This window comes from Mesoplodon bidens (genome assembly GCF_964165515.1).
Source record: "Mesoplodon bidens genome assembly, chromosome: 9".
In the NCBI taxonomy this organism is placed as follows: Eukaryota; Metazoa; Chordata; class Mammalia; order Artiodactyla; family Ziphiidae; genus Mesoplodon; species Mesoplodon bidens.
In genome coordinates, this window is record NC_138166.1 from 21335167 (window position 1) to 21348919 (window position 13753).

The 13753-nt window shown below is 55.3% G+C and overlaps 1 protein-coding gene across 1 annotated transcript in view; it reads left to right on the plus strand.

Annotated features, from left to right (window-relative positions):
- The window catches only part of ADCY1 (adenylate cyclase 1), a gene marked incomplete at its 5' end in the record, with an annotated part of 122332 nt that extends 112807 nt beyond the window's left edge, over window positions 1-9525 (plus strand). The window contains one exon of the mRNA XM_081243372.1: window positions 1266-9525. Within this exon, the coding sequence (XP_081099498.1) occupies window positions 1266-1604 (339 nt within the window). The 3' untranslated portion in view covers window positions 1605-9525. The remainder of the gene's footprint in view (window positions 1-1265) is intronic.
- Between the last annotated feature and the right edge of the window lie 4228 nt (window positions 9526-13753).

The window sequence follows — 13753 nt, forward strand, 5'->3', positions numbered from 1 at the left end:
AGATCCATCGGCAGATTTCCCTGTCCCGGGAGCTGTGCAGGTTCTGATGTTCTGTGGTCATTTTTGTTTCCTGAACTGCGGGCAGGTTTCTGGCAGGCCTTGGTTCCCTCCCTCCCTCGCTCCCTCCCTTCCTTCCATTGGTTCCTTTATTCTTTCATTCAGTGAGCACTTATGAATACCAGGAGCCTTGGTAAGTTGTGGCGAGACAGACCAGGTCCTTTACCGTCGCACGCGACGGTTAGCGAGGGTGAGAGCTGCGTTGGGGGGCGGGGGTGGGTTCAGGGTTCCAGCGAAGCTGGCGGGGAAGAGAGCAGCCCCTCTGCCCAGCTCTGCTGGGGACTGACACCCTGGGGATGCGAGACCCTGGCCTCAGGGTGGGCTGAGTCATCTTAAATAAAGATGCCAGAGGTGGGTGACTACATGGGGGTGAAGGGGATTTTCGGAGCAGCCGCTGGGAGTCGGGGTGACGGGGGGGAGAGGTGGTCTCCCCCTTCAGTGTCAAGTGAGGAGAATCCAAATGCTCGTGTTCTCTTCTGCTGACAGAACCTTATTAGAAAGTGCTTTCTTGCCCTTTCCCTTTTTCATAACTCTGTGAGGCAGGAATTCTTTTGTTTAAACCCTTGGCTGGGAGCCTGAGCATCAGGAAAGTTAAGTCACACCCCTGTGGTCCCTGGGAGAACGTGCCCTCTGCCCTCTCGTGCTGTTGGCCCACAGAGGCCCCAGGGGTCCCTGGCAGGTTGGTGCGAGCCCACCGGGGCCCTGAGGGTTCCGTCCCAGCCACGGGGATGGGAGCTGGTGCTGTCCCCTTCCAGCTGAGCTGCTCCCTGCCAGTCCCAGACCCTCGAAGACGTGTGGGGTGACTGCGGCTCCCGAGGGCCCTGGCTGCACAGCCGGAGCTCGGTGTCCAGGCATCTGGCTAGGGCTTGGGGTGATCACGGAGCTCACACCCCAGCCCCTAGGACCGGTTCCATGTGGGCCCTGTCCAGCCCGCCCACCCACTCTGGGCACCCCCTATGGCGAACGCTGTCCTCTCCTGCTTGTCCAGGGCCCCGTTGAGGCCCCTCTGAGTCCCCTGCTTTCTTTGCAGGATCATGTCCTTCTCGCCAAGTGACCACAGTGACCATAGGAGGGGCACAGGACCCGGCTTGCAGGCCGACCTGGGGAGGCCAGAGGCCGGGCGATCGGGTGATCAGTGCAGGTCGGGGAGGGACCTTCCCGTGGGCTCCCCGTTGACCAAGAGTGACACCCGCCTTTCTCCACCGTAGGTCACGGAGGAAGTTCACAGGCTGCTGCGGCGGGGCTGCTACCGCTTCGTGTGCCGAGGCAAAGTCAGCGTCAAGGGCAAGGGCGAGATGCTGACATACTTCCTGGAAGGCAGGACCGACGGAAGCGGCTCCCAAAACAGGTCCATGAACTCAGAGCGGAAAATGTATCCTTACGGGAGAGCCGGCCTCCAAACCAGACTGGCCGCGGGCCACCCCCCGGTGCCCCCTGCGGCCGGCCTCCCAGTCAGAGCCGGGCCGGGGTCTCTGCAGGGCTCGGGGCTTGCCCCCTGTCCCCCAGGCCACCACCTGCCCCCCGGAGCAGCTGGGAAGGAAGCTTAGCGGAGCCCACGCGGGCCACTGGGGGCACAGGGCACAAATGCTCGGGGCGTTGGTGGCCTCGGGGCTCCTGCAGGGACCAGCCCGGCCAGCAGAGCAGGGCCGGGAACCAGTGGCCGGGCTGGGGAAGGGGGACTGTCCAGGTATGACCCGAAGCAGCTGGGCAGTGACTCGGGTGAGGGGAGAACCCAGACTGCACAGACGCCGAGGCTTTAGCAGGGTCTTTGTTTGCGCCATCCTCTTCTCGGTGGCCGGGGGAGGTTGGCCAGGTCAGCTTTGGACGTCGGGACCGTCAGGACGTCCACCAGGGCCGCAGGCTACAGCAAGAGCCTTGGAGGTCTGGCTGGCAGAGTGACTGGGGTGCCCAGCTCGTGCGTGCCCTGAGACAGTTCGGCATCAGCCCAGCTGTGTGGGTCCCATGAGGGCAGCTCCAGCCCTGGGCCGTGGCCTGCAGAGCCCAGAGTAAGAGTCAGGACTCTCTTGGCCAGAGCCAGAGCTGGGCAGACCTTCGGTGGACGGTTTGGGAAGAACTAAGAAGCCCCTATCCCACTGCATGGATGGTGGTGGCTGCTGGCTTTCTTCAAGTTTGGGTTTTTGCTAAGAGCCAGAGGCAGGTCTTCTGGAATTCTTGGGGGACCCTGCAGCCACATCTGTGACCAGCATAGTTCCTGTTCCACCTGTGCGCTCTCCACCTGCCCTGCTGAGCATATTGGCACCTGTAAAACCTGGACGTTCCCTTTTCTGCCCACGTCACTGTGTTTGTTCAAAGGAGAGAAGGTGGCCAGTGTCATTTCTTACCTCTCTGCCATGGCATCTTGGGTTTCCGTACGCTGAACAACAGTGCAAGGCTTTGTTGATTTTGAAAACAAGTGAACCTCACAGCCATGAGAAAGCTTCCTGGATGGAAGGTGTTTCTCTGGCAGAACCAGTCCCTTGGACCTGGAGATTTGGAGTTAGTTTATGGCTGTCAGTACAGATGTCCCTGCTCCGGTTTGCAGGGAAAGTGACTGCAAGTAATTCTGTGCAAGTCTGGGAATCTCCTACCTAGGCATCTCTGTGGTTGCCATGGAGATGAAGAATGCGGCCATGCTGGGATGGGCTCCTGGGGGTGGGCAGAGATCCGGGAGGGCCAGTGGGAAGAGACTGGCCAGAAATAGCTGGACGTGGAGACCTCAGTTCTCGACTGCAGGGAGGAGGGCAGCTTGAAACTGGAGGGAACGTTCTGGGCAGGCAAGTCAGTAGGGGGATGGCCGTGCAGAGACCCAAGCTCCGACAGCAGCCCGGAGGGTTCTGTGGGTTGCAGGGGAGCCCTGCTCGGCAGAGTCAGCAGGCCTGGGGGTCCCATTCCACACCACTCTCCCTGGGGGTCCTGACTTTTCAGAATTGGGACAGGGGCTCACTCTGGACCGAGCCCCATGGGGGTGGCTAGTGGCATCCCCCGGGCTGCCTCCGTTGTGGGTGTATGACTCGTGGCTGTGTGGGTGGAGCTGACAGGGCCAGGCACTTAGCCCATGTGGATGGGCCAGTGACAGAGGCGGGCAGGTGGACAGTCTTTCCTCAGATGTGCCCTGGGTGAGGAGCTGAATTTCCTCCCCCCTCCCCTCCTTACAGACAGAGCACAAGCTGAGTCATCTCCAGAGCCCGCTGAGCACATGGCCTGTGCAGGTGTGCACATCTGCATCCAGCTGCGGGGCTGAGACCCTGGCTAGGGCCCTGCTGCCCACCTGCTCCCCATGGCCGAGCTTCCACCCCAGGGCAGGGCAGGAGGGGGGTGGACAGCACAGGCGATCATGACCCTGCGAATATGCTCTGTCACGTGGCAAAGGGGGCTTTGCAGAGGGAATTCAGGGCTTGGGGCAGAAGCTGAGGAGAGGATCCTGGGCCATCTGAGTTAACTGAGTGTGACCAACGTGACCACGTGGCCCCTTAGAAGTGGACACGGAGGCCAGGGCAGTCGGGAAGATTCGAAGCACGAGGTTGCTGTTTAAAGATGAAGGGCCTGCAGCCGGTCGAAGGTGAGGACGCCCCAGCCATCAGCCAGTGAGGAAGCGGGCTGTCGATCCCACAGCTACAGGCGCTGAGTTCACATCACCCTGAGCGAGGTGGACCCTGAGCCCCGGGATGAGGGCCCAGACTCGCTGTGCTGGGACCTCAGGTCCACAGAGCCACGGGACACCCCCCCACCAGGTGTGTTGGCAAAGCCACGGAACGCGTGGCCAGCTGTCACCGCAGCCGCGGGAAGCCATCGGGGCCTTGGCTGTTCTGAAACGGCGAGGTCGCCCCTTCGACGAGCAGAACCTCCTTCATCATCAGCAGTTCCAAACCCTACCTGCTTCCTGTGGGCATAGGGGCCGTGTTCAGCCATAATGTTCCTTGGGGTTTGGTCAATGACTTCCTTTTTATTTGTTATAAGACTGTATGATATTGCCTTATTTATTTTTAACCTTGTACAATATTCATGTACAAATGTTAGAGCCTTCCAAGTAGGATTCTCTCTAAATTATTTCAAGATGCTCTGTAAATAGCGCACCGGTCTGCCTATTCCATTCTGACCACAATGAAGGTAAGCCCGACACCCCGTGTGAACAGCACACTTTGGCCGACGCGTGGGGTTCCTGATGCGTCGCCCCTGCTTGGCCGGGCTGCTGCCACCGCCCTTTGGAATGACCCCATCCACGTGTCCCTTCGAGACCCTCGCATGCCTCTCGTGACTGACCTCATTAGATTAGAACTCAGCCCCGAACTGCCAAACGCTTCCACGGCCCCTGACCCTGGGCCGGTCCACTCCAAGGTCTGTGTCCTGCAGGGTGGACCCCACACCCCCCACACCCAGCCACCCCGAGCCTGCCGTGTTCATCGGGACTCCAAAGCCACCAGGGCTTCCGATACCTTCTGTCACTAGAAGCAATAACTCTAAACTGTAGAGACAGGTCTGGTCCAAAGCAGATTGGTGATTCAGAGACAAGCCATGTGTACAAGTTTCCCCAAATTGAAGGGCACACAGTTGGGGGGCTGACACCCCCAAATCCGGGCTGATGTGCAGGCTCGGACAGGATCTGGCCAGCCTTCAGGGACACCTCGCTTTGTCTCCCCCCATAGGAACACTGCACCATCGTCCCAGTAGCGACCTAGGTATAATATTTGAATCCCTGCTTTAACCTGCCACTCGGGAAGGAGGGGCTGGGTTGGCCTGTCCGCCGTGTCTAGGTTTCCTCCCCGACAAGTGGACCCGTCTCATTTCCAGGGTGTGCCCGCCCTTCTGCACAGCGTGTGCTGTGATCCCCTGAGTCTCGGGATCCTGCTGGTCTCTCCCCACGTGGCAGGCCCTGCCCGGGACACCCATGCATGACTCGTAAGGCAAGCGCTGCCTAAGTGTGTGTGCACCGCGCGGGAAATGCAGGTTCACACGCGTGTGCCCTGCATCGAGCAGTTCTCTTACCGGGGTATCACAGACCTGCTGTCACACTTGTCATTCTGGAGTGTGCAGACCTATTGGTTGTGTATAACTAGCCCCCGGAAACTGACCTGCCCTTGGTTTTGTAATGGCTTCAATTAAAAACAACAACAAAAGTAACCTCCAAATCCAAACTCCATAGAGGTAATTGGTTTCAAAATATTTGCTTTGGTGAAGTAAATGAGGGGGTGAGCTGTGGCCGACTGGCAGGTGGAGGACACGACCGTATCCCTGGGCCCGGACATACCCCCTCCACAGCTGCAGTTTGCTTTGAAAGTTGGAAGTCTGTGCTAGCCGTTTCCCATTTTCAATCAATACTCCCGGTTCTGTAGTGGATGATGAAAGACGTGCCGTTTCTTCATACAGCGTCCTGGGTTTGCATCTGCCTTCACAGGACCTTAGGCTGGGGGTGGGTCTAGTCAGATTCAAGGTCTGCTGGGGGCTGCACTGCCAGGCCCAGAGGTCAGCAGGCAGGACTGGGGGCTCACGCCTGGGTGTTGGGAGGCCAGTCGTGGTGGCTCGGGCCTCCACACTGAGTTTGGGAGACAACAAGGAGATGGGCTTTACCTGAGGGACTCTGCTGACACAGGGCCCCTTGTCCCATGACGTGTTTCATGAGCAAAGGCCAGGCCAGGTGCCCAAGGGTTGGCCAGGTGGGCCGTCCGGGGAGTGGAGTTGTGTGGTTTCCCCAGGATGGATTCAGGAGCTTGGGGCTGGTGTCCGAGGCCTGCGTGGGTGACCACCTCGGCAATGCTGCCAGGCAGCTGTCCCCCAACCCTGGGTCCCCCAAAGTGGGAGGACATCCTTGATTCTGTGTGGACTGACAGCCAGCAGCCACAGGCAGGCCTCATGCCTGGGAGACAGTGTGGGTGGGAGAGTGGGATGCAGTGGGCACCCCAGTGGCCAGGGCTGGGGTAGGCATGGCCGGCAGGGTGGCCAGTCAAGCCAGCTATGGACCCAGCTGCTGGAACCCGACCTAGATTTCAGTCTCGGGTCAGGGGCCGTGCGGGTGCACCCCAGACAGCCGGCCCACAGGGGAGCTCCTGGGGACCCCTCACCTCCAAGAAGCCACAGGAGGCTTTGGAAAGGATTCGGGGAGTTTTCCTTTGTCTCCTGTCTGTGCACAAACGTACTGGAGACAGGTCCTGTGGTGGGATGAGGAAATCTGTCTTCTCCATTGTCCATTTCGTAAAATTAAGAAACCCAATTTCAGGTGCCCCATTTGGGGCTAGACCTCCGTAAACGACTTGACTTTACGGCAGTGGAACAGACATTCGTATTCCTTAATTTCCCTGAAAATATAACACATCTATTCACTAAGATAAAAAATAACTTTTCTGCCAGAGGCCACGCTTAATCCAAGTTGTGTGTGTGTGTGTGTGTGTGTGTGTGTTGTGTTTGCATGGCATGGCGTAAGCAAAATTAAAATCAATTATTTGTCCCTAGGATTAGGATGGATTCATATAAGAAACAAATTAACTACGGATAACAGACAGATGGCTGCCCCCCAGGGCATCGGGGGAAACCACCCCTGAGTGCCCCGACCCAGCTCTATTTCCCCTAGAAATCCTGACCTTAAAAGGAGGAGTAAGGGCAGGGGCAGGGGCAGCAGCTTCTCGGCCAGACACAGAGGCGACCTTGACCCCCGCCGGCGTCCACGTGGTGCCCGGGCCTCCGTCTACAAGTACTAGAGAACCACTAGAGAATAAGAAAGTCTTCCTTCCTCCCTCCCCTCCTTCCTGGAATCTCTCCACAGTATCAGTACAAAGTCTAGGGATGTCAAGACCCTGAGCTGATCCCATTTTCTGTTGTTTGTGTGGTCGTTTTATTTCTGCTGTGTTTGGGGTTCCAGTGTACACTGAGGCCTGCGGGGACTGCCGCAGGTGGGTGTTTGGTGCAGGAATTCTGGACGGAGGAGCCGGCAGGCCCCCCCCCTCCCTCCCAGTTACCCGGGGAGCCACTTGCCGGCCCGGCTTCAGTCTCTGGGCTGTGCCGTGGGAACAGAAAACAATAGACAGGTGGTCTTCAGGGGTGTGGGTCACAACTGGCTGGAAAAACACCTTGGGACTCAGAAAACTGACCCCAGTGGCAGCCCCCTGGTCTCCCGTGATTACAGCAAGCTCAGTTTCTTCAGCCCTTGATGGTGACTATCCATGTAGATATAATTCTTCATTCCTTTGTGAAATTCCTGCACTTCCCTGGATTCAGTGTGTTCTACACTAATAAGCACCCGGAAAGGCCAGGTCGCTCTCCTGTATAGTTAAACTACGTCTCTGGTGGACTTTTTATGTGACCACAAACTAAGGGAATGATCATGACTAAGACCCATATCTTGCTCGGCAGCTGACAGCACACCTTTCCTGTGCTTCTCCCACCCCCTCGCCTCCAAACATTCTGCAGAGGGAGGCGTGGTTATACTCCGCCTATTGTCGACGAGGAATCTGAGGCTCAGAGAGGTTACAGACTTGGACAAAGTCACACAGCACTGAGTGGCAGGACCAGGATTCATCCTGTTCCCATCCATTCCAAGCCCCTGGTTTTCCATTCTATTCGGCACCTCTTAACTAACTGAAATCGGCAAAGTTGTGTTGGTTTTGATGGAGCCCTTAGCTCATGCACACACAAGTAGTGGTGGTGCCTGGCTGGCTGGGTCTGAGCAGCCAAGCAGGCCCCCAGGCAGCAGGTTTGCCCCACAGCCCATCCCTTGGATGTGCCCAGGCACAGAGCTGTCCTCACCTGGGCCTCCCAGTGGGCCAGTGAAACAGTGCCTGTCCTCTCCACTAAGCCCCGCCTCTGCTTTAACAGCTGATCCCCAGCAGAGACTTAACAATGTTGGGCCTGAAGAATCCCTGCCTTGTCTTGTCATCCTTTCTATCCTAAAACGATGTCCTGTAGCACCACCTGCCATCGTGTCTTAGAAAACACAGACTCTCCCTCAGTGAGGACAGTCGTCCTGTCTCTTTCTGTAAGGCCTCTTTGACATCAGCCAGGGGGAGAACCGGGGCCCCCGGGTGCCCCCAAACTGCACACGCTTCTCCACGTACAAGGAGCCAACCCAGTCCCCAGCTCCTGGTCAGAGTCCTCCGATGTCCTTGTCACGCTATGGCATGGTGTAGGCGGTCAGTGTTCCTTCCTGGGGATCAGAGGACATCCAACAGCAGGTTTCACCGAGAATGCTCAGAGGGTGAGACAGGGACCACGACGGATGGTGAAGGATTGGCAGCCACCCTGCACAGGTGTCCCTGCCTCTCCCAGGCTCTGGCTCCCGTGGTTCCTGCCAGCTCATCTTCAGATGGGTTGGATTGCACAACAGCTGGCAGTCGCATCTTGAGAACTGACGTTTAAGCAGAGAGGAATTCCTAGACTAACCCTGAGAGATCTGTCCACCTCTTGGGCTTGGTGAACGCGTGCAGGGCAGCCATCCAGAGAGCTGTGTCTGGGGCTCTCACATCCTGCGGTGCGAGCAGTGGGCAGTGGGCCCACCAGCATCCAGAACTTGTTTCTTGACTCCCACCAGCAACCCGCACGCGACCCCAGGCCCGGACACGAAGCACATGTCTCAGGGGACTGTTCCCACATTCTGGGAATCCCGAGGAAGCCACCAGGGCCTCTTGCACAGGCCGGGGGTGCCGGCACTCCCCAGGCATCAGCCCCAGAGAGGCACGTGGTTTTGCCTTCATCCCTGTTGAAACTGTGGCCGCGCGAGCCATTTGCACTCAGCATCGCATGCCGTGAAATTCCTAATCGTGTGAAACTTAGTTTGGATTCCGAAACACGCAGCATGTGCAAAGGGGCAGGCCGCCACGGGTTGTCTGCCGGCTGGCTGCAGAGCGTCCCGTCACCCCAGATCCTGGACCCTGAGCCCGTGCAGCTCCCGCACTCCTTCTGCAGTGTCTCCCCTCGGCCCGAACTCCCTCCCCCAACCTCTCGTACACACTGATTGCACCCCACCTTGCACAAGCGGAGATTATGTATCGATTACCACCCTCTCTTAGCAGCAGATTCCACTCTCGTTTTAGGTAAACCCAAAGCCCACTCTTGGATTTTCTTTACTCACTGAGAAGGGTTGTGTGAACCCCTCGGCCCTCCTCTGTCCCTCCAGGGAACACAGAGTGGGCCGGGGTGACACGTTCTCCTGCCAGTAGAGCTCCCAGAAGATGCTTCTTTAGACGCGGAAAAGAGATGTCTGTACCAGAAGGACAACAACTCAATATCACTGGGTAACTTCTCATGATAGATTTGTATAATCAATACGGGTCTATTTTTACGTCCACTGAACACTGTAGACTACCTACCAGTCTTTTCCAAGATTGTTAAATTGAGACAAGTCACTGAATAATTTGTCCTATTTTTATTTAAAAAAAAAACAGTGAATGGACTGAAATGTTAAATGTGAATGTACATTTCTTAATTGCAACTTTTCTACTGAGTGTTTGCACTATACTTTCTGGAATCTTATTTAACAAAAATAAAGGGAAAAAATTGCTTGACTAAACTCCATGGCCATTTTAATTGAAAAAGGAACGGTTGTGTGGATGTTTTAAAGACCCTGGGGCATATTCTGTAATTTTCTAAAATGCTGTCACCCCGTCCTTCCTCGGGGCCCTGGTGTGGGCCCTGCCCCTCCGATGAGCAGCCCCATTACGTGACAGGTGGGCACAGTGGATGGACACGCTTCGGCTCTTTCTTTCTTTTTGGCTGTGTTGGGTCTTTGTTTCTGTGTGAGGGCTTTCTCTAGTTGCGGCGAGCGGGGGCGACTCTTCGGGCCTCTCACTATCGCGGCCTCTCTTGTTGTGGAGCACAGGCTCCAGACGTGCAGGCTCAGTGGCCATGGCTCACAGACCCAGTTTCTCCGCGGCATGTGGGATATTCCCGGACCGGGGCACGAACCCGCGTCCCCTGTATCGGCAGGCAGACTCTCAACCATTGCGCCACCAGGGAAGCCCTCGGCTCTTTTTGATTTCCGTACCTAAACATGAGAATCCAGGGAAGGTAAGTTTGTATTATTTGCAATTCCCCATGACTAGTCTCTCTCTGACTAACGAGTGTCCTCCTGCTCTTTTAATCTTTTATAAAAGAACAGGGAAAAATCTTGCCTGCCTGAAACGAATACGAAGGTTGGGGTTCAGTCTCACTATCGACCAGCTGTGCACCCCTTCAGATCTAGTGAGTGGAGGGGCTCTGGGGTCTGGGGCCACTTGAGCAGGTGGGAATGGCCACCTCCAGGCAGAGGCCACAGTGAAACAGCACAGCCCAGGGCTGCTGGGCACAGAATTTCATGGAGTGAGTGACGTCTGTCATTGTGATTTAGGAAAGAAAATCCATCCCAGCCCTGAGTGGAGTGTGGTCCCTAATTGTGGCAGATTCTGAATCTCAGGCATCCTCAGAGAATGTCAGTGGATGCCCCTGACCACACCCTGGCCCTCCTTGAGAGCAGGTTAAGTTGTATCCCTGCCCTGGACCAGCAAAGCTTCCTGCTGGACGAGCCGGTGAGTGGTGTGAAGAGTGGCCGACGGTCACCATGGAGAGCTGAGATCTGCGGGTGGGAGCCTGGACCACCGGGAAGCCGTGGGCAGAGGCGGGCGCAGGAGAAGGGGCAGGAGGAGAGGTGGGGTGCGCAGGCTTGGGGCTCTGGAAGTGCCCAGACGTCTGACGGGTTCTGTGCTCTGCGGGTGCGCAGGGGGCACCTAGTAATGGAGGCTTTTGGAGGATTCCAAAACCATTAGGAAATCTGTCGGCTCTAACTTCCCGATTGATCGTCCACATCTCACGTCACCTCCTTGCTGGCCCCATCCTATCCAGCTTGTCCCCCCTTTCCTGAGTTACAGCAGAGCTCACTAAGCATTCTGGTCACTGAATCTGCTCCTGATGTCTATTCAAAGACCAGCCACAGTGGTTCTTTTAAAATGCCAATCAGATCATGACTCCTTGACTCAAACTGTGCGGGACCCCCAGCTCACATAAATGAATGGGGGTCTGCCCAGAAGCCGAGCCGCTCTCCTTGGGCTGCCCTTGCTCTTTGCTGTTGAGGCCCCTCCATCTGCAGGGCTCCTGGCTGCCCAGTGATGCTCCAGACATGCTCCCCCGCTGGGATCAAGGGCTCCCTCTGTGGGACACGCCTCCCTGGCTCCCACTGGACTCCCCGTTCCTCCAAGTCTTTGCTCAAATGTCAGCTTCCCCAGGGGGCCCCTTCTCTTCTGTGGTTAAAACTAGCCTCCCCACCGCTCGCTGCACTTTGCTTTCCGCTGGCCGTCATCACCTCCAAGTATGCCGACAATGTACAGGTTTTGTCTGTACTGCTTCCTGATCCCTCACTGGAAGGCAAACTCCTGAGAGCAGGGATTCTTTCCTTTTTACTCACCTACTCAATAGAAATTTATCAAATGTATCAATGAATAAACAGGGTGACCGCTTAGGTGGCCATGTTAGCCTCCTGTAACAAATTACCAAAAACTGGGGGGCACTTATAACAATAGAAATTTTTCTCTTACGGTTCTGGAAGCTAGAAGTTTGAGATCAAGGTGTCACAGGGTTGGTTCCTTCTGGGGCTTGAGGGAGACTCTGTCCCATGCCTCTTCCAGCTTCTGGTGGCCCCAGGTGTCCTGGGCTTGTGGCCGCATCACTCCAATCTCTGGTCTTCACATGGTCTTCTCCCTGTGTATCTGTGTCTTCTTTACTGTCTGCCACTGGATTGAGGGCCCACCTTAGTACAGATCATCTCATCTCCAGATCCTTACCTTAATTATATCTGCGAAGACCCTTATTCCCAATAAGGTCTGCTATGGACTGAATTGTGTCTCCCCAAAATTCATATGTTGAAGCCTAACCCCCAGTGTGGCTGTGCTTGGAAATGAGGTCTTAAGGGAAGTCATTAGGGTTAAATGTGGACCAGAGCAGAGCAAACTTGAGTGGCCCATGGATGGTGATGATGACGATGATGATGGAGGAGAAGGTGGTGGAGAAGAAGCACCCCCAGCAGCAGCAGCAAGAGAAAGAGAGCTCTGAGCACCCATGTGCATTGACCCATTTACCCCCCTCACACCCACACTCTGGGGTGGGCACACTGTAACCTACACTTATGCCTTTGAACAGGCAGTGCTCTTTAGGGACACACAAGTGAGTTGGTTTTTCTCCTGAGCAACTCCTGTTTCCCTGGGCTGACACATCCCTGCCCAGCATCCTCAGGGCCCGGGGTGGAGGAATGACCCAGGCAGGTGTTCACAGATGCCAACTGTGAACCTCTCCCAGCCGGTACTAGTCCCTGCTGGTGTAACTGTCAGATAAGCAGTGCTGAAGCAGGGAGGGTCTGGGAGAAATGGGAAGGAATTTGGGGGCAAGTGGGAAGCAAAGGAAGAGATACCACTGAGGGTTACCAAGGGGCAGGAATGAGGGGACCTGAGGGTTGGGCAGAGGATCCAAGGAGATCTGGAAAAACACCACGGATGAAACCAAAGTATTTATACCCCTAACAGACACAGGGTCATATCCTAACTCTGTATGGGAGAGTTCTTCAGTTCCAATGCTGCTATGGAATTACTTCTGATAGAGTTTAAATTTCTGAGGCATCTTTTGGTTTGTTTGTTTGTTTGTTTTGTTTTTGCGCTACGTGGGCCTCTCACTGTTGCGGCCTCTCCCATAGCAGAGCACAGACTCCAGACGCACAGGCTCAGCGGCCATGGCTCACGGGTCCAGCCGCTCTGCGGCATGTGGGATCTTACCGGACTGGGGCATGAACCCATGTCCCTTGCATCGGCAGGAGGACTCTCAACCACTGCGCCACCAGGGGAGCCCCTCTGAGGCATCTTTTATTTGCTGGGTATGTCTCTATATGGCATCCTATTATTTCACCACTATTCCCTTAAGACATACTTCAGGTTCTCTGATGTTTTCTTCTGCCTTCATAACCTGTTTCCTATATTTTTGTGTGTTTCAGTCTCTCATTTTTTATTTATAAATTTATTTTATTTTATTTATTAAAAAAATTTTTTTTGGCTGTGTTGGGTCTTCGTTGCTGTGCACGGGCTTTCTCTAGTTGCGGCAGGCGAGGGCTACTCTTCCTTGCGGTGCGCAGGCTTCTCATTGCAGTGACTTCTCTTGTTGCGGAGAATGGGCTCTAGGCACGCGGGCTTCAGTAGTTGTGGCTCAAGGGCTCAGTAGTTGTGGCGCACAGGTTTTGTTGCTCCATGGCATGTGGGATCTTCCTGGACCAGGGGTCGAACCCGTGTCCCCTGCATCGGCAGGCGGACTCTCACCCGCTGCGCCACCAGGGAAGCCCCAGTTTAGTAAATGTTTTAAAAGATTTTTTAACCCTAGGAAAGCCACAGTGAGCTCCCATTTGGGCACTGCTCTTGTCAATTTGTACCTCACTTGGTAACACATAACAAGGACCACAAAAAGTACATTCTTTCTCCTGGTGTAGTTTCTATTCAACTTAAAATGAGACGTTGTCTCACTTACATCCTTAAATACAGTAAAATAACTTCTAGGATTCTACCTCACAAAATTGGTAGACGTGGGCACAAAGCATTTTGTCCTAAGGTTATTATCACAGTGTTATTTATAATGATGAAAAATTGGGAACATACTGGTGGACAGAATGCTAAAACTGGCCCCCAAAGAGTCCATGGCCCCGTATCTCCAAACCTGTGAAGGGATGAGATATCACCCCCCAACCACAGCTGTGGGATTGGATATGTTA